We start from the raw sequence: 23,011 nt of genomic DNA, 5'->3' as shown, positions 1-23,011 counted from the left end.
TCTCTGTTATAGGTCCGTATTTGTGGCGTGGTAGATGCCCATTTGAATAGTGATGTTTCTGTATTTTCTATGCCTATAACTATTCTTAACACATGGTATTTTTGTGCAGTTGTTTGTTTTGTAGTTATATCCTTCCAAAGATTATCAATCGGATTGTCTTGTTCCCTTTAAATTATTAATGATATGTTTTGCAAAATGATTTGTAAATGGAGAAAGGTGAATGAGGTTGTAAAGGGAAATTTTTCTTTTAGCTCTGTCGGGGTAAGCAGTTCATGGTTTCTTTTCATAAGATTTCAAATGTTGTACAGCCCGTTGTCTTGCAAAGGATTAAGGGTCAGGTTTAATAGTAGTTTGGAGCAGTTCCTGTGTTTGAGTTTGTGGGGCTTGAAGGCTCCGTAGCTATGGTTGTTGGAGCTGGTTATTATTTCTTCTCCTTGCGTTTGGATTTGGTTATTTTTTGCGACATTGTTGGGTTTTGCCCTAAGAATTTTTCCATGCCCGTGTAAAACATTCAGCTATTAGCCGGTGAATCGATATTTCGTGTTATAAAGTTGCTAAAGATGGTATCTCCCATTAGTCTTCAATGCAGAATTATCTCCTGATATAGTATATTGATCCTGAAGCAGTTTTGAGAGGGGGGTCGCCTACCCTGTAAACTGTTCTAAATGGATACATTTATTTGCTACATTTCTTATCTTTGTCCCCGCTGATCAAAATCTCTGGGTTTCTTTACAGGCAGCTGTTAGAATTGATACAATAGTTGCTAATACCCCAGAGATGCTGCTGAGAAATGTATCAACTTAATGTTACAAAATTGTAACCGTTTAGAGTCTGCGCCTGAATTACTGAGCTGCCAGACTCAAACACCAGAGACATGAATATTCAACTACCGTATATACTCGAGTATAAGCCGACCCGAGTATAAGCCGAGGTACCTAATTTTACCTACGAAAACTGGGAAAACTTATTGACTCTAGTATAAGCCTAGACACAACTACAGCCCTGTCTCCCAGCAGCGCACATTCTGCCAAAGCGACCCCCCCAGCGATCAACCGGACTTCTTTGCAAAGTTGATGGTGACAGAGAATTGCCAAACGGATTACTGTGTCCATTGTCCCACTGTCCTACTACCATGTGCAGAGGGTGCTGTTTGATATTGCCATAACTGTTAATCTTTCGTATAACCAACAGAGGGCGCAGTGTGATATTGCAGTCACTGTTATTCTTTCATATAACCAACAGATGGCGCTGTGTGATATTGCAGTCACTGTTATTCTTTCATATAACCAACAGAGGGCACTGTGTGATATTGCAGTCACTGTTAATCTTTCATATAACCAACAGAGGGTGCTTTGTGATATTGCAGTCACTGTTATTCTTTCATATAACCAACAGAGGGCGCACTTATTCTTTCATACAACCAACAGATGGCGCTGTGTGATATTTCAGTCACTGTTATTCTTTCATATAACCAATAGATGGCGCTGTGTGATATTTCAGTCACTGTTATTCTTTCATATAACCAACAGAGGGCATTGTGGGATATTGCAGTCACTGTTATTCTTTCATATAACCAACAGAGGGCATTGTGGGATATTGCAGTCTCTCCCCAAGTGTACTGTTGGTATAGGAATGATTAAAAGTGACTGCAATCTAAGCTACGTATAAGCCGAGGTAGACTTTTTCAGCACATTTTGGATGCTGAAAAACTCGGCTTATACTCGGGTATATACGGTATTCAACTGTTAACTTAGATTTTGGAAAACAGTAAACAATAAATAATGGAAAGTAATTGAAAAAAGTCTTTCTTTCTGTGCTAGATCCCTGAGGGGCTTGGAGCCGTTCACATTAACAAATGATCATGTTCATGCAGGCCTGGACATACATCTCCTGCTATAGACATGTTTATGTTAAAAAAAAGTCATTTCTGATACTTTAGATACAGGCACATAAAGTGCTTAGACAATGTCAGGAAACCTACTTTAGGCTCTTCTATATCAAAGTCAATGTCGCTGCCATACAGAGCAGATTATCACATCATGAGCAGGCCTTCTGTTCAGACACGTCACTAACATATTAACCTCAGAGGATAGCAAGCGCAGTCATGGGAACTGTCACTATGTACATTAAGGGACCTATTTATCATGATTTTTTTTAAAAAACGGCTACCAAATACACCAGGCATCACTGCGTCCAAACGGTGTATTTATCAACCTTTATAGTGATTTTCAGTGATTGCAAGCCTCTGTGTAAAATAAAATCTATACGGTATAAACAGAAGCAGCCATTTCAAAACTCTATGAGAAAATATGGCGTTCATTCATTAAATTTTTTTCATGATTTTTCTGCTACTTGAATTTTTCTTATGGACTTTAGAATAATGAATTATGTGAGGTCTGAGGTGGTGTGAAACACCGGTGTCAAATCCAGCATTCAGTGGTATAAAATAAAACACACACCTTGGTAAATTTGCAGTTTATTTTATACAGATTTTACAAGTTTTTAAAGAGGAACTAGAGGATACAAATACCATGACCACTAACTTCCTTTGCTTTGCTGCCAGTTGAGAAATTCTTTCTTATATTTCATGGTCTCTCTTCCCTTTTGTGTATACAGTAGAACCCCACTTTTAGGTTTCCCAAGGGACCACTAATAAACATAAAATTCAGGAAAATGTAAAATTCAGAACAAAACAAAGGCAGTGCACAAGTGCCAGACCAAGAATAATCGGGGCGGAGGGGAACGTAAAATTATGATTCTACATACATAGTACTCCCTGACTCATTTGCACAGCGGAGAAATAACCACTATGTACAGTAAGTTCTATAATAAAGAGTTTGGTTTGGGTTTGATCAATGAGCTAAGGGATCCAGCCTTTGTAAAATATATTTAAAGAGATTTACACAAGTTGAACTGGCAATTTCTTTCCTATTTTGTGTGTGGAAATAAAAGCAGTAAATAGTTTGTAGCACTAATACTCTAGAGTGTAGGTTAGTCCAAGTGCTCTAAAAAACTTGCTACAGCGTAGGTTACATCGAAGGCTCACGATCTCTATGTTTCGCAAAGAATCCATGTTAAAGAAAAATGTTAAGAATAAAAAACTGAAATATGCTATATGCATTCAGTATTCAGTTCCCAAGCTTTTCGGCTTTCTATTTGTGCCTCCAACTGTGAGTTGGACTAAGATTAGGGCTGTGTCTGGGCCATTGCTGGACCCACATCCTTTTGGACAGATTGAGGCATAAGAAAACTGGATAACAACACAGCTCATGGTACAACTCCAAAGGAGACTATTAAAACATGTTTACTCTCCATCTGTATTGCTTCAAAATATATACTAAATACAATAATCGTAGAACTACAATGAAGAGTGGAGACAGTTGCGTGTTTGTGAGGTTTTATAATGTCAATTTTAAATGCTGGGGGGGGAGGGGTGATCACTCCAACTTGCAGTACAGCAGTAAAGAGTGACTGAAATTTATCAGAGCACAAATCACATGACTGGGGGCAGCTGGGAAACTGACAATATGTCTAGCCCCATGTCAGATTTCAAAATTAAATATAAAAACAATCTGTGTGCTCTTTTGAGAAATGGACTTCAGATCAGAATTCTTCTAGAGCAGCACCATTAACTGATGCATTTAGAAAAATTATTTTTCCATGACAGTATACCTTTAATAAATCTAAATTTTATTTGAATTTTAGAGAAATAAAAACACACAAATGAATCAAATTCAAATACTAGAGATACTACTGATTTTTCTTGGCCTATATTGAGTGTAAGAATTTCTTTCTTGTTTGACTCAAGGTTCGCATAACCTTTAACGGTAAAGTAACACGAGACAACGTCTGAGAATTCTCAAGTAAATGAAGTGATAGATTTAATTTAATTCAAACTCATGCCCATGGACACTATGGTTAGAATGGATCACAGCAGGTTTGAGCTCACAATTTTTTTCATTAAAAAATAAGAATGAGATAAAAATCAATACATGTCAAAAATAATCTTGATCTGAGGAACAGAAGTGATTTTTTTGTTGATTTAATTAAAATTTTATTTAATTTTTCTATAAAAAGGACCCAGAGGTATTCATGGAGGAAAGTACACTCTCTGGGTGTAGTCACTTCTTCCTTGTGTCCAAAATGTTACGTACTGTTATTTACTTATTTGCTAAAGGCAAAGTCTTTCCAGGCATTTGAACTTAACAAATACATCAGGAGAATTAAAGCAGAAAGGCAAATTTATCTGTGTTTGTAAGATCAAATTAGAACCCAGGTAAAAAAAAATGTGCCTGGCGTGTTAGTGAACAATGAGGTCTTATGCAAGGCTGAGACTGACAGTTAGCAATAGCTTCTTACAAAATAGAAACAAATAAAATACAAACAATTGTACTTTTCAATGTTGACAGTTATAAGATTTCAAGTTGTAATTGTGTAGAGCACTTCTTTATGTGGCTCAAATATTATGACTTTCTCAGTAAGAAGTTTAATGACACTACAACCAGGCACAAGCGATAACATTAACAATTATGGATAGTTTGCCAAATTCATTTGTGGGTTTGCTAACGTCATACAAAGGAAAAACTATTTGCACAAAGGAAAACATTTACATAGGACAACTTTTATTACATTCCATGAATGTTTCCATGAGATTAATAGTAGCTCCTTTAATGCCCAAGAAAGGAAAATAAGTTATCTTATAAATTCCTAACTTTGGAAAATTGACTGTTGTGTCTTCTGCTATTTGCTGCCAGTTTTCAGCCTTACATTGCAGATTTCTGCATTTTCAGGCAGAAAACCACCTTTCCATTGTAGCCAAGTATACACCCCATATGCCATCAACATCATGAATACATTACACTTTTTATCATCTGATAAAGACAAAGCAATGTTAAAAGGCTATGAAATGGTTTGCCTTCCTTCACTGTAATGTTCATCTATTAAAAGACACAAGAGCTCATTTACCAAAGATGTCAAATGTTCTGCACACCGCATTTTTGGTGAAAATTGTGGAAAATCATCAAAAATCAAGGGAAAGTGTCGGACTGATGGGAGACCAGGGGACAGACCACTGATTCTGGTAAATCATGATAAATTCTGAACTAGAATTCATCTTTCAAGGGAAATACACGGTGAAATATAACATTAATACTATTAGAATGTTTGGTTGTGTTTCCTTGTGTGACAGTACCTGTCTTATGTTTGTCATTTATACAAATGCTTGAACTTTTACATATTTTTTTCAATGAACCTGCTTGATATATTTACTTTGTACGTAATGTTCTGTGCTCAGGATGCCTCTGCCAGTGCTTTCATGTGCATTGAGAACAAGATAATAAAAGCAACTGCTTGTCACAGTGAAGAAAAAAATATCAGTTGACAGTAAGTTAAAAGGACAGCTTAATTGAGTGCCAAGAGAGCATTCAAATCCCTAAAGACAAATATCATTATCCATATATTTCAACACGGTGGTAGTCAAATTATTTTCTTTTTTGCCAAACATCAAAGAGCGGAACTTGTAAAATTCCTAGGAACCAAAAAGGCAAGAGATAAGTGATACATCTTGTTTGTCTTTATTGTATGTACTCCAAACACTGCAATTGTATAATGTTATACAGCGACTGCATTTTAGCTCACATTTCTCAGGTCTGTTTTGTTAATCACAGCCCTACACATTTGTCCATGAGGAAATTTCAAGGATGTTGTGATAGGATGTCACTAATAGCTGCAGGGGAACATTTTGACATGGTAGTCAATGTTTGTAGTAATGAGCTAATTTTGCAAGGCCTGCTATTCACATATTGAGGGAGGCTGTAGCAAGCAAACTGGGTGTGATAATGCCATTTTATATTTGTTTGTACAACCTAGGTTCTCTTTTACATTTCTGAAAAATCTGAACCTGAAAACAACAAATAAAAATTTAAATCCGTAGGTCTTTCCAGCTTCGAGGTCACCCATTCCGATTCAAAGAAAAGAGGCTCCGCCTATTTATTTGGAAGGGATTTTTTACAGTGAGAGCTGTGAAGATGTGGAATTCTCTCCCTGAATCAGTTGTACAGGCTGATACATTAGATAGCTTTAAAGGGATCCTGTCATCGGAAAACATGTTTTTTTCAAAACGCATCAGTTAATAGTGCTACTCCAGCAGAATTCTGCACTGAAATCCATTTCTCAAAAGTGCAAACAGATTTTTTAATATTCAATTTTGAAATCTGACATGGGGCTAGACATTTTGTCAATTTCCCAGCTGCCCCTGGTCATGTGACTTGTGCCTGCACTTTAGGAGAGAAATGCTTTCTGGCAGGCTGTTGTTTTTCCTTCTCAATGTAACTGAATGTGTCTCAGTGGGACATGGGTTTTTACTATTGAGTGTTGTTCTTAGATCTACCAGGCAGCTGTTATCTTGTGTTAGGTAGCTGTTATCTGTTTACCTTCCCATTGTTCTTTTGTTTGGCTGCTGGGGAGGGGAAAGGGAGGGGGGTGATATCACTCCAACTTGCAGTACAGCAGTAAAGAGTGATTGAAGTTTATCAGAGCACAGGTCACATGACTTGGGCAGCTGGGAAATTGACAAAATGTCTAGCCCAGGGCCGGAACTAGGGGTAGGCAGAAGAGGCACGTGCCTAGGGTGCAAAGCTTGGGGGGCGCCAGAGCCAGGCACGTACCTCATATGCAGCCTACCCCTAGTCAGGCAAGTGTTACTTCAGTGAAAAATGGGTACGCTCTCTGAAGTCAAGGCTCTTTGCGCAAGAGCGCCCTTGGATGCGCACGGTTGCGTACGTGCGTCCTCGGTGCGCACGTGCGTCCTCGGTGCGCACTGTTGCGCACGCGTGTCCTAGGTTGCGCACTGCTGTGGCGGGGGCTGAAGTGTCCGGTCCGGCATTTTAGAACATGGTTGTATGCTCCCTCCATTGCCTAAAATCGATAATGGTAATGGACAAGAGGAGACAAGGAAAATTAAATGCAGGTCAGTTCAAAAACCAGTCAAAAATGAATATTTTTTTTTGGCGAGCCATTTTATACTTTATACTATAAAGGCACAAACTACACTAAAATATTCCAGCACACTCCTATAAAGGACGCTACCCACACAAGCGCATATCAGAAATCAGAAAAAGGCTTCTTCATTCCAGGGCTTTCTCTTGTCTCTGTAATACACTGTACTTCAGTATTTAGTGTTTTAATAGAACAGCCACTTTTTTCTGCTTCCCTCGATTGTTATGAACAATGAAATGATACCTGGAAATAGAGGTAGCAGCACAGGGAAGGGCTGAAATGTACATTACATAATGGCTGGATATCTATTAGGACCAAAAAAGGTAAGGGGTTATGGGATGTTATGGGATGTTTGGGGCAACATGATGGATATGTGGCTCCTGCTGCCACAGGTACAAATTAAGGGCAATATGATGGATTTTTTTGGCTGCCGCTGGCATAGGTACAGATTGGGGGGTAACAATATGATACAGGCACAGGTACAATACAATGGGGGCAATATGATAGGTGCTGGAACAGTAACATGGGGCAACATGATGGCTGCTGGCACAGGTACAGGGGGCAATATGAATTGTAATGCAGGACCCGGTGGGGGCACTGACTGAAGACCTTGCCTAGGGTGCCAAAATACCTTGGCTCGGCCCTGGTCTAGCCCCATGTCAGATTTCAAAATTGAATATAAAAAAATCTGTTAGCTCTTTTGAGAAATGGATTTCAGTGCAGAATTCTGCTGGAGCAGCACTATTAACTGATTCATTTTGAAAAAAAATGTTTTTCCCATGACAGTATCCCTTTAAGAAGGGGTTGGATGGCTTTTTAGCAAGAGAGTGAATACAGGGTTATGAAGAAAGCTCATAGTACAATTTGATCCAGGGACTAGTCCGATTGCCATTTTGGAGTCAGGATGGAATTTTTTCCCCCTCTGAAGCAAATTGAAAAGGCTTCAGATGGGGTTTTTTGCCTTCCTCTGGATCAACTGGCAGATAGGCAGGTTAAAAAAAGTAAAAAGGTTGAACTCGATAGACGTGTGTCTTTTTTCAACCTAACTTACCATGTTACTAACTATTTTCCCTGCTTGGAGGACCACAAGATATTACTTTGAAAAGGGAGTGAGAAACAACTGTGCCCACTTCAAAATATTCACTTACAAAAAAAGAAAATACAGGAGAAGGATCCACATGGGGAAAGAAATCCCTTAATCATAGGCATAGCTTAACGCGTAAGGCCATGTGGATCCATCTCCTGTTGGAATAAATTTTCTTTATTCATTTTTATCCGGAGTGCCACCTATCTGTTTTTAAAATGATAAGGCACAGCTGGGGTGCCGGTGGCTGAGCACCCAGCACTGAAGTGGAACGAGTGGAGGAGGAAATCCCGCAAGGGGTAAGTCTGGAGCGGATATCTTTTTTCACATAGACATAGCTCCCTCTTTCTCTGTAGCACACACACAAATACACAAACTTATATGTCTCTTCTGCCCCTCTCCCACATTTGCTTCCAAGCTTCATATCTTAAAGCCATAGTGCATGTACTAGAGCTCTAAAGGAGCGCACTCACTTACCTTAGAGATCATTACACAGCACCTATGCCTGGAGCATGCCCTATGTCAAGGTTCTAAGTACCCTATTGGTCTTTATGCCCATTGGTGCTCCCAAGCTCGCCCATTTCAAAGATGCTCCCATGTACCTCCCCTAGTTTACCAATATGCCAAATTGTGTAATCAAACCTGTATCATCCGCATCCAAACAACCAACAGACAACAAAAAAAAAAAAATCATTCAATTTCAGAATGAAACCCACAGCACTATGACTGTCAGTGATTCTATAGCAGAAATCTTTTCAAAGAAGAAAATGAAGAAAGAAACTCAGGTCTGAATTTGTATTGTTAATATTTTATTCCAAAATATGGACAAGAACAATCTGGAGAAGTTTGAATCGACCTTCCCACTCACTTCTGTCTATGTTCATTTGTTTGGCTTCTTCTGACAACAAGTCTATTAATGTCCTTAACCTGATACAAGGCAGGAATTGTGAGAGGAGATGATGTTGAGCAGCTCAATGTTCCCCACTCTCAACCAGCAGGGACATCTCAGCCATTCCTGTGACTCCATTTCTTATACAAGTATGATATGCAGCGCTCCTGTATAATGGGGATGAGCACGTCTTGTAAGAAAAAGTCCTACATAAAAGCAGAGAAAGAGATGAGATGATTACACAGTAACACACTGATAACCGGTCTGATTGTTTCTAAGGATCATCTATTGGAGCTTACCATAAGGTCCACTCCTCTCCCGTTTTAGTTTTATCCTTTCGATATATGAGCTCCAGATAATAAACAGCTTGTCGCAACTCCTACAACAGAAAGAAGTCAGTTAGTCAGACACTCAGTCACATAAGCCATATTAATCAGGCTGACAATTAAGCTGACAGTTAGTCCCTGACAGAGGGTCCAGAGTTAAAGTTCTAATCACTTCATGTCAGATTCACTATGTAAACGATATTCTCATGTAATGATTCCAGTTACCTGAATGATGGTGCCTGGTCTATTGAGCTGACTCTCTATTGGAGAGGAGGTGATCATTTACTCACGCAGCAGAACACTAGATAACATATTCAGAAATACCATAACTGTCTGGTTTGTACAATGTAAAGTCAAATGATTAATCACATGGTTTATGTGTAATGGTTTAATACTTCATACAATTCATTTCATGTGATTCTATGATAAATCTGGCTTTGATGCAAGGTGCATTGGTTACACAGAAATATGGTTTTAATCAAACAGCACAAATCTAAACTTACATCACTTCTTATATCTCCAGGAATTAGCAGTGGAGTTGCCTTTGGCTTCTCTTGTACAAACTTGATATTGTCGCTCAGTAAATCCTCTGTATAACTGTTCCACTCAACAGGCACTGGGCAAAACGGCCTGGATTCACAATATTCCCATTTATCAATGTGATTACAGAATTTCTCAGTATCTCTACTATATCTTTCCTGTAAGAGAAATGTGCAAAGATCAGATGTGTGGGACAGGGTGCTTTCCATAAACCCATTAATCACTAGTTAATAAGCATCATTAACAGATAACACTAATAATAAGAGGCCATAATGGTTCAAAGTCCATATATAACTTTATAGATATAGATCATTAACCCCTCATCTATGGTCCTTCCATCTTCCCGTTCTTCCCCTTATTTTAATGATTTTTCTGGATTTTATGCTTATTTAGTAAAAGTTATGTTTTAAGTTTAAGTCTTTCTACTGAGTGATGTGATTGTGGGATGGGGTGGTGCAAACTAATGGGCCAGTTCTTTCTCTCCTCTCACATGTTTTAAATCATTGACATTCAGTCCAGGATAATAAATAGTCTCTCCAGGTTTTGACAGCCACTGAGTCCTGTAATGTTGACATTAAAAAGGAAATACTAGATCCCAAAGATGATAGGGGCAAGGAATTCCCACCTTGCATGCATGCTTTTGTAGTTCCCAAAAAACATGAAACTCTAATCGAGATAGAGAGTCAGCAGTTTTGTTAATAATTCCAGGGATGTGCTTAGCTTTAATCATAATATTGTTGTGCTAAGCCCTAAGAACAAACTGCCTTAGCAAATGTTGTACTGGTGGTGAGGAAGATGACATATTATTAATAACCTACACTACTGCAAGATTATCACAGTTTATAAAAAGTTTCTTGTTCACCAATTCCCGTCCCCAGATTTCAATTGACACTAGAATTGGAAAGAATTCCAATAGTGTCATGTTTGCAGTAAGACCTGCCTCAACCCATGACGTTGGCCAGGTTCCCACAGACCACTGGTTCTAAAAAAATGCACCAAATCCAACTGTAGATGCAGCATCAGTAAACAGCTGCAGAGTCTGATTGTCTACCCATTCTTCCTGCCAACAATTTCTACCATTGTAGCCCAGTTAGGGCTTTTGACACCTGAAGTCAAAGCACACAGCCTTTTGTTGAACACTCTACCAACTGGCATAATTCTTGTGGCAAAATTGAAATGGCCAATGAGACTCTGCAACTGCTTCAGCTTCAACTTATTACAAGATAAAGTGTTAGCTACTAGTGACTTCAATTAAATTAACCTTCTGAGTCTAAATTCCATTTTAATTGAGTCGATCTCTATTCCAAGAAAGACAATAGTTGTAGTCAGATAAACAGTTTTTTCGGGCGCAAGGGGTATCCCAAACTCCTGTGCCAACCAATTAAAAATGTTAAGCATTGTTCTACAGGTGTCTATCCCGTCAGGACCCATAAACAAAAAATCATCCAAATAATGAATTACATATTTGGATCCTGTTTCCCATTTTAGAGACCATTCAAGAAAGGTGGAAAATGCTTCAAAATAAAAGCAGGAAAGTGAACACCCCATGGGAAGACACCTGTTAAAACAGAACATTCCATCAAAATGGAATCCCAGTAAGTGGAAACACTGAGGATGATAGGGAGCAAACAGAAAGCTGACTGAATGTCACATTTAGACATTTAGTTCCTTTCCCACATTCACGGAGAAGTTTTAGGGCCTCATCCAAAGACGAATATGACACAGTGCACAGTTCAATATCTATGCCATCATTCACAGCGTCTCCTGCAGGAAATGATAAATGATGTATTAGCCTGAATGACCCTGAATCCTTTTTTGGTACCACCCAGAATGGTGAAACTTTATAATTAATGAAAGGAAACTCTGTGAATGGGCCAAGAACTCTACCTATCTTAAGCTTTTTATTAATTTTATACCTTACTATGTGTGGATGTTGATACAACGATTTAAGATTATCTGGAACTACGATTTATGCCCTAAACCGCTCAACTGGTATTATGGAAATCAAATTGAAAACCAGAACTACCGTAAGTAGCTCCGCATTCTGTTTGTCGGGGAATATGCTTAGCCAAGGCAACATTTTTGCTAAGCTCACTGGTCATGTCACTTTTCCTTGATGTTCCTTTGGGTTGGGCTTGTTGGGACCAGTACATTTTCGCACACATCGATTCCCTGGACAGAGAACACACTCATGTTTATATCTGCATGCTACCTGAAATTTGCATGTTGTTTCATTTTATGCCCAACAGACATTGGGGTTTGTTGTTGTAGAGCGAGCTGTGGATGGAAATGTTGGCTTTGGTGCCAACATTCCCATCCACAAATCCACATCTTTTTTTCCCCATGTTATACCTGGGTGTACCGCAATTTTTATCTAAAAGTCTCATCATAAGTGAACCAAGCTATGCCACCATATGTGCGGTATGCTTCCAGCACTATATCCAGATGTTTGAATAGCTGTGGTGATAGCTGCGGCTTTTTTGAACATAATATATTTGCAAAAATACAAAATGCTTGCAGCCAATTTGTAAATGTGCTAGCTATTGGCCGCCTTCTAGTTTCCTCACTGTCACCTGTTTTCTCAGCTTTTATAAATTCCTTGTAAGATGGTTATAAGGACAAAATATCAATGTATTCCTCCTTAGTTATTTTGTCCTTTATGGAGGAAGAGAGATGTAGCCCTAATGGTGTAGGGTCACAGACAGCTACATCTTTTAAACTAGCATCATGGACCCCTGTAGGTATAACTCTATCATGACTAGAACCAACCTCAGATGGAGTTTCACAAGCAGAGCTGCCGCAGTGCGCACTACCGGTAACAGCTTTATTTTTTGTCAGGAGGGCCAACGTACAAATAAAAATGCGCCTATAAGCACTCACCTTTACCTAGGTTAATTAACTACTAGCCCTCCAGGCAAAAGCTTTAATATAACATAATATACATTAATATGCCACACTCCCATGCCCAGCTAAAGGGGGTTAATTACCCCCCACCCTGGGCTCATTCTTCTCTACCCTTATACTATTACTGATAAAACTGATAAAAATATGGAGTAGTTTTAGGGTCCCCATTGGCCCTGTTTGCTCAAAAAATTACAAAATCTATAATTAAAACAATAGGCAAAATGTATGTTCAACTCAAGCTATAGTCATTTCACTTGGGTGTACAAGGGTGTACTTTTCTTTAAAGGAGAACTAACCCCCCTACAAACCCCCCCCAAAAGTTAGATTTAAAAAAAAAACTGACCCTACTCCATAGCGAACAAATTAGAGCAAGAACTTGTTGTCTGTGTTTGCCTAATTCAATTTTATGTTTGTACTATACTTGCTTGCATGAAAATGTACCCCTTCTTTCCTTCTGTACCCCTTCCCCCATGCATAAAACTATAAATAAAGATTATAAATAAATAAAAAAAACTGACCCTTAAATGCAGAGAAATGCAGCAGACTCCCAGTCACAATCTTCCGGCTCTTTTTATTGTCTTTAGGTCTCTTGGCCATCACAAAGCCTGCTGGAGCATGCGCAGTTGGGCCAAGTCAGGAATCGGCTTCAACTGCACATGCGCAAAACTGTGTTGAGACCCAAAGACAATACGAAGAAGGCGATCCAGAGCTTGTCTACATTTAATGGTCAGATTTTAACTAATGCACATTGTGGGGAGTGAGAGGGGAAGGGGCAATGCCTGAAAGTTTATGTGGGCTTTTGGTGGGGGTTATGTCTCCTTTAAAGGGATACTGTCATGGGAAAAAAAGCTTTTTATAAAAATGCATCAGTTAATAGTGCTGCTCAAGCAGACTTCTGCACTGAAATCCATTTCTCAAAAGAGCAAACAGAATTTTTTTATATTTCATTTTGAAATCTGAAATCAGGCTAAACATATTTTCAGTTTCCCAGCTGCCCCCAGTCATGTGAAGTAAGCTCTACAAAAGTTCAGTCACTCTTTTCTGCTGTACTGCAAGTTGGAGTGATATCATCCCCCCCCCCAGGATAGCTCCCTGACAGCTCCCTGACACAAGATAACAGCTGCCTGGTAGATCTAAGAACAGCACTCTATAGTAAAATCCAGGTCCCGCTGCGACACATTTAGTTACATTGAGTAGGAGAAACAACAGCCTGCCTGAAAGCAATTCCATCCTAAAGTGTTGGCTCTTTCTGAAAGCACATGACCAGGCAAAATGACCTGAGATGACTGCCTACACACCAATATTACAACTAAAAAAATACACTTGCTGGTTCAGGAATTACATTTTATATGGTAGAGTGATTTATTTGCAGTGTAAGTGTAATTTAGAAACAAAAACTACATCATAAAAATCATGACAGAATCCCTTTAAGGTAAGACAAAAAGATCAGGGAAGGAGAAGGGATGTAAATAAAGTAAGTTAGCACTAAAGGACAAGGAACGAAAGAACATTAAAAAAAAAAAACAACTGAAGAGAAATTGTGGCATTAATGGATATTAGCTGTTTAAAGGTAAGAGTCTTCTTAGAGATAATATTCTGTTTATAATATAGTTTTGTTAACAGTGGGTAAAAGGATATGCATACAAGCAGGCAAGTAGGGCCAGGGGTCACTAGTTGCCATATTTGCCAAGCTTGATAAAGGCCCCAATGTGGGCCGAGTGATATGAAAATAAAATAAATTTGAACACTTGAGAATCTGGTGTGCTGGTCCATTTTGAAAGCTATATATATATATATATATATATATATATATACTCAATACCCGCACTCACCTCCCATCCATCAAATTGGTGCTAACCAGAAAAATAAATAAACTGAAAAATTAAAGCACCCATGACATATTTTTATAAAAAATGTATCTTTACTCAAATCAAGGCATAATGGAAATTGACACATTTCGATCCTCTAGGGACCATCAGGATCGAAATGTGCCTTGATTGGAGTAAATATGTTTTTTTTGTAAATATATGCTGTAAGTGATTTCATTTTTATATATATATATATATATATATATATATATATATATCATATATATATATATATATATATATATATATATATATATATATATATATATATATATATATATATATATATATATATATATATATATATGATTCCGCCACAGTTTTACTGATTGGATTTGTAACAAAAAGCACATTATGAGAAGCAAGCCAAGTTGCAATGTATTCGTTGGTCTTTACAGCATCTTTTACACAATGTAGTGCCAGTCATATTGGTCTTTACAGAGCATGTGCCCAGTCATATTAATATCAGAGCATTGACCCAACCTCAAAGTGCATTAACAGAGTTACTAGGCATGTGCTTATGTTCTCTGTTTCTGTTATTGTGTATCCGACCCAACTTCTCCAGGGAACTCACTGAATGGCTTTAACCTGGCTCACTCTGAGTCTTCTTTGACTACTATATTTATTATTAATCCTAATATGGTTGTAAAAAAGATTTTTCCTTAAAGGAAAACTATACCCCCCAAACAATGTAGGTCTCTATAAAAAGATATTGCATAAAACAGCTCATATGTAAAATCCTGCTTCATGTAAATAAACCATTTTCATAATAATATACTTTTCTAGTAGTATGTGCCATTGGGTAATCATAAATAGAAAATTGCCATTTTAAAAAATAAGGGCCGCCCCCTGGGATCGTAGGATTCACTGTACTCACAAACATACCAACAAACCATACATGTTAGGTCACATGAGCCAATTAACAGACAGACTTGTGTCTTTTGCTTCCACACTTCTTCCTGTTACAGTTAGAGTTGTAGTATTTCTGGTCAGGTGATCTCTGAGACAGCACACAGACCATAATGAAATGGTGGCTCAAGGCAAGAGATGTAAAAGGGCAATATTTACTTAAATATATATTCCAGTTTGGTAAGATTCTTTAATATGCAACTTAATATGATATGAACTATCTGTTGCTTAAGTGTTCATTTTGGGGGTATAGTCTTTACCATTATGCATACAATTAGATTCAGAGTTAATGACTGCTCTGTCTCATTCCATTCCTAGTTTTCAGCTATAAAAGGGTCCCCCGAAGCTGTTAAAGTCAGTTGGATTTGTTTATGAACCATATACAAATAATAATGTTATTGAAAATACTCTGGGGAACTCTTTGGCATCCTGAGTGACCATGAGAAGCCCTTGGAGGTCCACATCTTGCCTCAGGCTCTATATTAATTAGAGCTACTAAAATAATGCATGAGTTTTGACTTTGAAGACATGTACATTTTGAGTTATTAAAATGATAAAATCTACTAAGGGCTGCATGAATGAAATACTAAAACAAGCATGTGATGGAAAGATTGATGTAGGTGTCCATAGAAAGCGCATCTGATCTTGAAAGAAATATTATCGACTATACTTTCATCCAGACATTTAAATGGCACCATAGACAACAAAGGCATTATTCTCTTTGTCTGAGCTGTCACTGGCGCAGCAGACAATAATATAAATGTTCATTGGGTGGCAGTGCAGAAAAATGATAAAACAACACTGACTTTTCAAAAGTGCAAATCATGTCAACTTTAATGAGGCAGAATTAAAGGGACGTTTGACTTCAATTACACATGGGTAAAATAACGAACCAATGTTATCTTATGAATTTCATTGAAAACGCTCATAGTGAAAATTTTAGATTATATTTTGTATTTGTAGAGTGCCATGTGTAATCTAGTAATATACTGTATTTATACAGTGGCCATATATATCTTGCATTGCAAGAATACCAATTCCTAATCAGGCTGCTAATGCCGACATACAGCAACATATGTTCATACCTTTTATTTTGCTTTTCTTCAATCCTTTAGATTGTAAGCTCTTGTGGGCAGGTTTTACAGATATACAGTAAATAGGTACACCACATCTTGTAGGTAGTAAACAGAACAGTTGTGAGATGTATTAAACACATCTTTCCAGAAGTCATGTGAAACAGAAATAAAAAGGGGAAATGCATTATATTTTAATAAGTATATTAAATATGTATTGTATTGTATTGGAAACCTCTCATTATACATTTTCATTTGTTTATACAAAAATGTAAATGATAACTAAACCCTTACATTTTGTATATTAGATATATTTTGTATACAGAACTTACTGTGCCAGCCAAAAGTATCAGAATCTCTGTAACAGTAATGATCCAGACCTTCAAAGTTGTGCACAGGAGCTCACCATCTTGAATTTTGTGTCAGTGACACACACACATGCTAAGAGTGGTCTGGGCAGCGATTATTAAAAATAAGTAAACCTTTAAAATAAGTGAATGTAAAACTGATGAGGGGGCTATTCTAAGAACTTTTGTAATGTACATTCATTATTTATTTTTCTTTAATTCCAAGATATTAAGGGATACATGTACTGTTAATATGAATGAATTTTGTTACAACAGCACCACCTGCTGGTCAGTTTCCCACCAGTCTGACCATCAAGTAGTCAAGGAAGTTGTCAGGAGAAAGAAAGAGGCTGCTCTGATGTTCTTCTGCTTAGGAATAAAATTAGAAACCTTTCTCAAATCTTCCCTAAGCAGAAGAACATCAGAGCCTGCACTCCATATGACACTTGGTCAGCGCTGTTTCTGGGTCACGAGGAACAAAAATGATGCCCCTCCCTACCAGTGCTTAACTTTCCTGGAGGGGGGGCCATATCACTAGTGCGGAGAGTGCAATTACCCTCTCTTACGCCAAAAGAGATGAATTTCCGGTTTAAAAAATCTAAATTCAGCTCTTAAAGTTACCTGGAGTGACTTTTTGCCGCCCCTGGTAACTTGTTTGGTGCCCCTGCTCTTGGTTTGAAATCTGCCTGTGATCTGGACTTCTGAAACTTGCTGCCTGTCTCTGACCTCGACCTGCCTCTGCTATATTACCCCCCACCCTGAGCTTTGACCTGTTGACTGGTTTTTGTTTTTGGTACTCCTGCACACAATTCCTTGTGCTCATCGCCAGGGGCCCCTGTACTGTGAAATTCAAAGATGTTCCCTGATCAACCTGATCTACATGTTAATTGAGACAATGCACAGGCTACACAGTTATAAACAGAGAATAATAAGGGAGGGAACGTGAAGAGCGCAATGATACCTAGGAATTGCTGAAATAAAAGTGAAAGTAATTGCTGTGTCTAAGAAAAGAGGCAGGGGAGACAATATATGCTTGACAGTTGACATTTGTATATGGGTTTATAACATACAGTATGAATGTTTTAACAAAAAAGAATAATTCTTGTTTTCTGTTTAATTTAAAAAAGGACTTTTATCATACAGCTTGTTCTTGTCTGGGTGGAAGGTCCCCTATAATAGCCTTGTGCCATGTTTTGTCCCTTTGCTATTAAAGGTGATATTATATATTATATAGTAAAGCTATTAAATCATTTAATCAATGTTTAAATTTACTCCTCCTTTTACTAAAGCTTCAAAAATCGCTGTTGGCTATTATTTGTTTCTACTTAATCTAATGTAAAACGTTCCATTCCGGTCCCAGAGATCTGGAGACGGTATAAATGGTAGTTTATAGAGAAGTTATCCTTCTGTACAATACAGTTGAAGAGGCAATTTAACACCTTTTGATATCTACAGCAGGTGAAAGCTGCTCATTGTGATGAAAAAAGCCAATTTCTTTATGCCTTATGTATGATTGGGTGCACTTCTTTGCTATACTGAGAGGAAGGTCAGAAAAACAATATCAACTCAATTTTTGATTGTACGGATGAAGATTACATTTTTTCTATTGTTCCCTCATCCGTTCTTTTCATCGCTGAAGCAAATTGCAAAGTCTGAATATCCGTGTAAGGCCTCTCCATGGCGATGCATGCTGCTTATTGAAGGATTTAGGTTAAAGCCGTGCAGCTCGAAATTCCTTAGGGAATCAATTCAATTTCCCACCTGCATAACCAGAAGATTGGCCTAAAATGAAATCAAATGTGAGAAACACCTGCCACTTTTGAGCAATACTGTAGGTTTTTTTTGCCGCTGTGCTGTATGCCATAGTTCTATTGATATCATGTAATCTATATATTTGTTGTGACCACACGGGATAAGGTGCCCTGGGCAAGTGTCTACTAAACAAAGTCTTTCAACTATCTGACAAGGTCGATTATTATCTTAAATTGAAAAGCTGAAGAATACTTTAAAGGAATAAACACACCGCGGATTTCAGTGAATGGATTATTTCAATGTTGAGCTATGCTGTAACATGACAAATTCCCTACCAATCCTAACAGCCAGAAAGCTACGTAAATACCATCTCCCATAGACTCAATTATAATCAAATAATCTAAACTTTTAAAAATGATTCCTTTTTTCTCTGTAATAATAAAAGAGTAGCTTGTACTTGATCCAAACTAAGATATAATTTATCTTTATTGGAAGCAAAACCAGCCTATTGGGGTGGTTTAATGTTCACATGATTTTCTAGTAGACTTAAGGTATGAAGATTCAAATTATGGAAAGATCCATTATCCAGAAAACCCCAGGCCCAAGCATTTTTGATAACAGGTCCCATAGCTGTGTGTATATATATATATATATATATATATATATATATATATATACACACATGTTTATATCTTTTTTGTATGTATCTTTTTTCTTATACATAAAGTTCAAGCACACCTATTATTGATAAAGCTAAATTAGCAACCTATATGTCCTTTCAAAGTGTGGGTACTGGTCAAAATCCACTAATATTAAAGCTAATCATATTACGTAACCCATCACCCAAGAAAACTAATAAGGGCTAATAAGCTAAAACAGTGGTGTAGAAAGCCAGTTGTTTTATTTTTTTCCCTGGATGGTGGAGCTATGTAATATGTTTAACTCTAATTTAGTGGATCTTGACCAGTACCCACAATTTAACTAGCACAATTTGGTTGCTGATTTAGCCCTATTAATAGATGTAAACTTTATGTATATGAATTTTAAAAAAAAATAAGACTGGAAGGAAGTACTCCAAATGGCTATACACCTGTACCTTTTTTGTTATGAAGTTTACCCACATCTTGCTATTCACCCTGCATTTATAGGGAGACCTGGCATCAACAAATTCCACATATGTAGAGTAAATTCGAGATATTATTTCACTTCTAACTGCTAAATCTAGGTTTGCAATTTTGAGCTGGTATAGCTTTGTTAATGAATACTGTATCCCAGCCTATACATTTATATTTTAGAAGTTTATGTATGTGTTTGATCCTGAAAACTACCTTTCATTATAATCCCATAGATAACTAATATCATCTATACAGCAATGCATGCAGACTTGTTTAGGGTTGTTGTTTGCCATAAAGGAATCTTAAGAATGATTGCATATAGTCTAGCCAGCCAATAACCAGTTTTCCATATAATTTCCTTTATGTAATGTGGCAGTTATCGTATTCCTTGGTGTTTTTAAACTGTATGCAAATTACGGAAAAATGACTACTAGGGCCCAAATACTTGTGTTATGCCGAGGATGAGTAGAGTATAATAGTGCTTTATTAATTTATATTGGAGTTACTGAGAGAATCAGCCAACAATGCAGTGCTTGCTGCTAATTGTCGGGCTCAAGGTCCTTTATCAAGTGTTATAATTTATAACACTTGATAAAGGGGATAAAATGTTGTGGCAATAAAGCACAATTAGCAGCAAGCACTGCATTGTTGGCTGATTCTCTCAGTGTGTACACTGAGAGTGAATAAGCCTATTAAAACTACTCTCCCAGAGCGCAGTCATCTCTATAGTGTGGTAACAGTGCTTTATTAGCAGAGACTCATGCAGCCATTAAACAACAGTAACTTTCACTTTTAAGCAACCAAGTATGCATAGTATAAGTCTGGGCACAGTGACATCTACAGGCCATTTGTATAAACATCACATATTCCCCCTATAGTAGGAAAGCATTTGGCAAATGTAGTAAACAAAAACAATGCATCTTAAAGCAATAATATACATTATTCACATCACATAGTCCTGGGTCCATGCAGGTAGTTTTCTGATTCTCTCAGTACGCCTTATAGGTTCACTTTCTTCAGGCCTATTTCAGTTGACATCAGGAGTAGGAAAATGTCCTTCATCAAATGGAGCTTCTCCAAAGTCATATCTAACAGTTGCAAGACGACTTGCATTCCATATGCGTCCATCAGACAGTTCATATGTGTATGGCCCTTGCTGGCGTCTCATTTCAAGTGGTGTAGTAAATTTATATTGTCCTTGTTTCAGTATTCCTGGTTTCTTAATTCTGACTAAAGATCCAGGCTGGAAGTGTACTTCTCTTACACCACGTTTTCTGTCAGTATAAGCCTTACATTTGGCTTGTTGACGTTTCACAATGTCAGCAGTAGATGATTTTGTAGGCACAGTATTTTGTGGCAGTTTGATGTCTGCAACATGTAACTTAGTGTGCATCTGTCTGCCATGTAATAATTCAGCTGGAGATGATTGGGTTGTTGTATGGCACGTTGCTCTGTAGTTATGTTAGAACTCTGTTGTAAATACTTTCCAAGATTTCCCAGTAAGATTTGCTGTCTGTAGCGCTTCTTTCAGACTTCTGTTGAATCACTTGATTTCTCCATTTGCTTGTGGGTAATACACTGAAGATTTCCTATGCACAATATTTCTCTCTCTCAGACAGGATTCAAACTCATATGAGACAAACTGTGGTCCGTTGTCTGATATTAACTCCTTTGGATTACTTTTTATGCTGAAGACTGTAGACAGAAATGTTATTACTGTAGCTGATGTTATATGAGAAACAATGCAGTTTCAGGCCATTTACTGTAATAGTCTATCAAGGTTATAGCAAATCTACAGTCTATAGGAGCATCTGAAAAAGGACCCACAATATCAATAGCAGGTTTTTCCCATGCTGAATCAGGAAATGATACTGGTTTTACATCTGATCTCAACTTAACTTTGTGTACAAAGTTCTTTGCACAGCCCAGTGAAGTGTTGCTTTGTGGTGAAATTTTAGACACTGGCTATGTAACAGGCACTGGTGCTGTAGTAATGAGACCATGAACTAATTGTAGGTTTACAGCAGCAAAGAGATCCCTTACAAGTATAGCAGTACCCTTATTCACAATGTAAAAGTCACATTTTGCAGTATTTGATTTAAATTGTACAGTCACTGGCAAGCAACCAAGAACAGGGATTGGATCCTTTAAGTAACTGACCAGTTTCAGGGCAGGTGCAACAAGCGGATCTTTTGCAAAGTATTTCAAGCAAATATCCTTTGGTTGTATAGAAACAGCTGAACCTGTATCAAGCATCAGGTTAATGGAGTGTCCCTTGTCAGCAGAAGCAGTACTGACACTGACAGTGCATATAATCTTGTCTGGAATAAATGTACCAGCTTTATCCACACTTAATACTGTGACATTTGTAGTAGTGACTTCATGAACATCTTTAGCAGAACTACGGCAGATCTTAGCAAAATATCCTACCTTTTTGCATTTGCACTGTAAAGCTTTTGCAGGACATGTAACATAATTTGTAGTGTGTTGTGTTTAACCACAGCGAAAGCAGTATTTTCTATTTGTATTTGCTGTATGGTTTTGCAGTGTAGGTGAATCCCTTTCCTTAGCACTGTATTTTGCCTGTGACTGTGCATTATTAGGCCACAGTGTTGAATTCACAATCTGTACATTCCCAGCAGTTCCCTGACTGAGAGTTTTAGCCTCTGCCAATGCGGTTTCAATTTGGATAGCAACTGTAATAACCTTTGTAAGGGTTAAATCCTGCTCTAGGAGCCGTCTCTCTCTAATGTGAGTTGAGTTTGTTTTTTCCACTATTTGGTCTCTTGGTATTTTATCTGTTAGATTCCCAAACTCACAGGTAACAATCAGCTCTCTCAAAGCTGCTACAAATTGTTCTGTGGATTCGCCATTACGTTGTCCACATTGGCGGAATTTATATCTTTCAGCAACCACATTTACTCTTGGTACAAAAAAGTTCTTTATAGCAGTAAGAGCAGTTTCATAAGTCTCATCAGGTAATGGTAATGCATAGAATATACACTGTCCCTCTGCTCCCAGGCAGTGAATAAGTAAAGCACACTTTCTAGCAGCAGAAATCTCCCCTTGGTCAGCAGCAATAATGTAGTTTTCAAACATACGGATTAAAGCAGTAAAACGTATGGTAGGCTCACCAGGGTTTGGAAGAAAAGGTGCAGGCTGCTGCAGAGGTAGAAGAGCCATCCTTGTCGCCATTTGTTATGTTTTG

At 37.8% G+C, this 23,011-nt stretch overlaps 1 protein-coding gene across 1 annotated transcript; it reads right to left on the bottom strand.

Moving 5' to 3' along the window:
- Positions 1-8,868: 8,868 nt before the first annotated feature.
- On the bottom strand, positions 8,869-13,336 carry LOC108709797. The gene is made up of 5 exons (XM_041584751.1): positions 13,258-13,336; positions 11,466-11,599; positions 9,799-9,993; positions 9,269-9,348; positions 8,869-9,175 (listed from the first exon to the last, which is right to left on the bottom strand). The coding sequence occupies exons 1-5, from the start codon at positions 13,334-13,336 to the stop codon at positions 9,052-9,054; spliced, it is 612 nt and encodes a 203-aa protein (XP_041440685.1). The 3' UTR covers positions 8,869-9,051.
- Positions 13,337-23,011: the final 9,675 nt, after the last annotated feature.

This window comes from Xenopus laevis, chromosome 2S (genome assembly GCF_017654675.1).
Source record: "Xenopus laevis strain J_2021 chromosome 2S, Xenopus_laevis_v10.1, whole genome shotgun sequence".
Classification (NCBI taxonomy): domain Eukaryota; kingdom Metazoa; phylum Chordata; class Amphibia; order Anura; family Pipidae; genus Xenopus; species Xenopus laevis.
The sequence above is the reverse complement of the archived record's forward strand: the minus strand, read 5'-3'. Positions and strand labels throughout refer to the sequence as shown.

Coding starts and splice junctions, on each gene's coding strand:
- LOC108709797 (XM_041584751.1), bottom strand. CDS start 13,336: ATGGCCAAGAGACCTAAAGACAATAAAAAGAGCCGGAAGATTGTGACT. Junction 9,994..11,465: donor TGACATTCAGTCAGCTTTCT/GTTTGCTCCCTA, acceptor TTTCTCTTACAG/GAAAGATATAGTAGAGATAC. Junction 9,349..9,798: donor CTGGAGATATAAGAAGTGAT/GTAAGTTTAGAT, acceptor TTTCTGTTGTAG/GAGTTGCGACAAGCTGTTTA.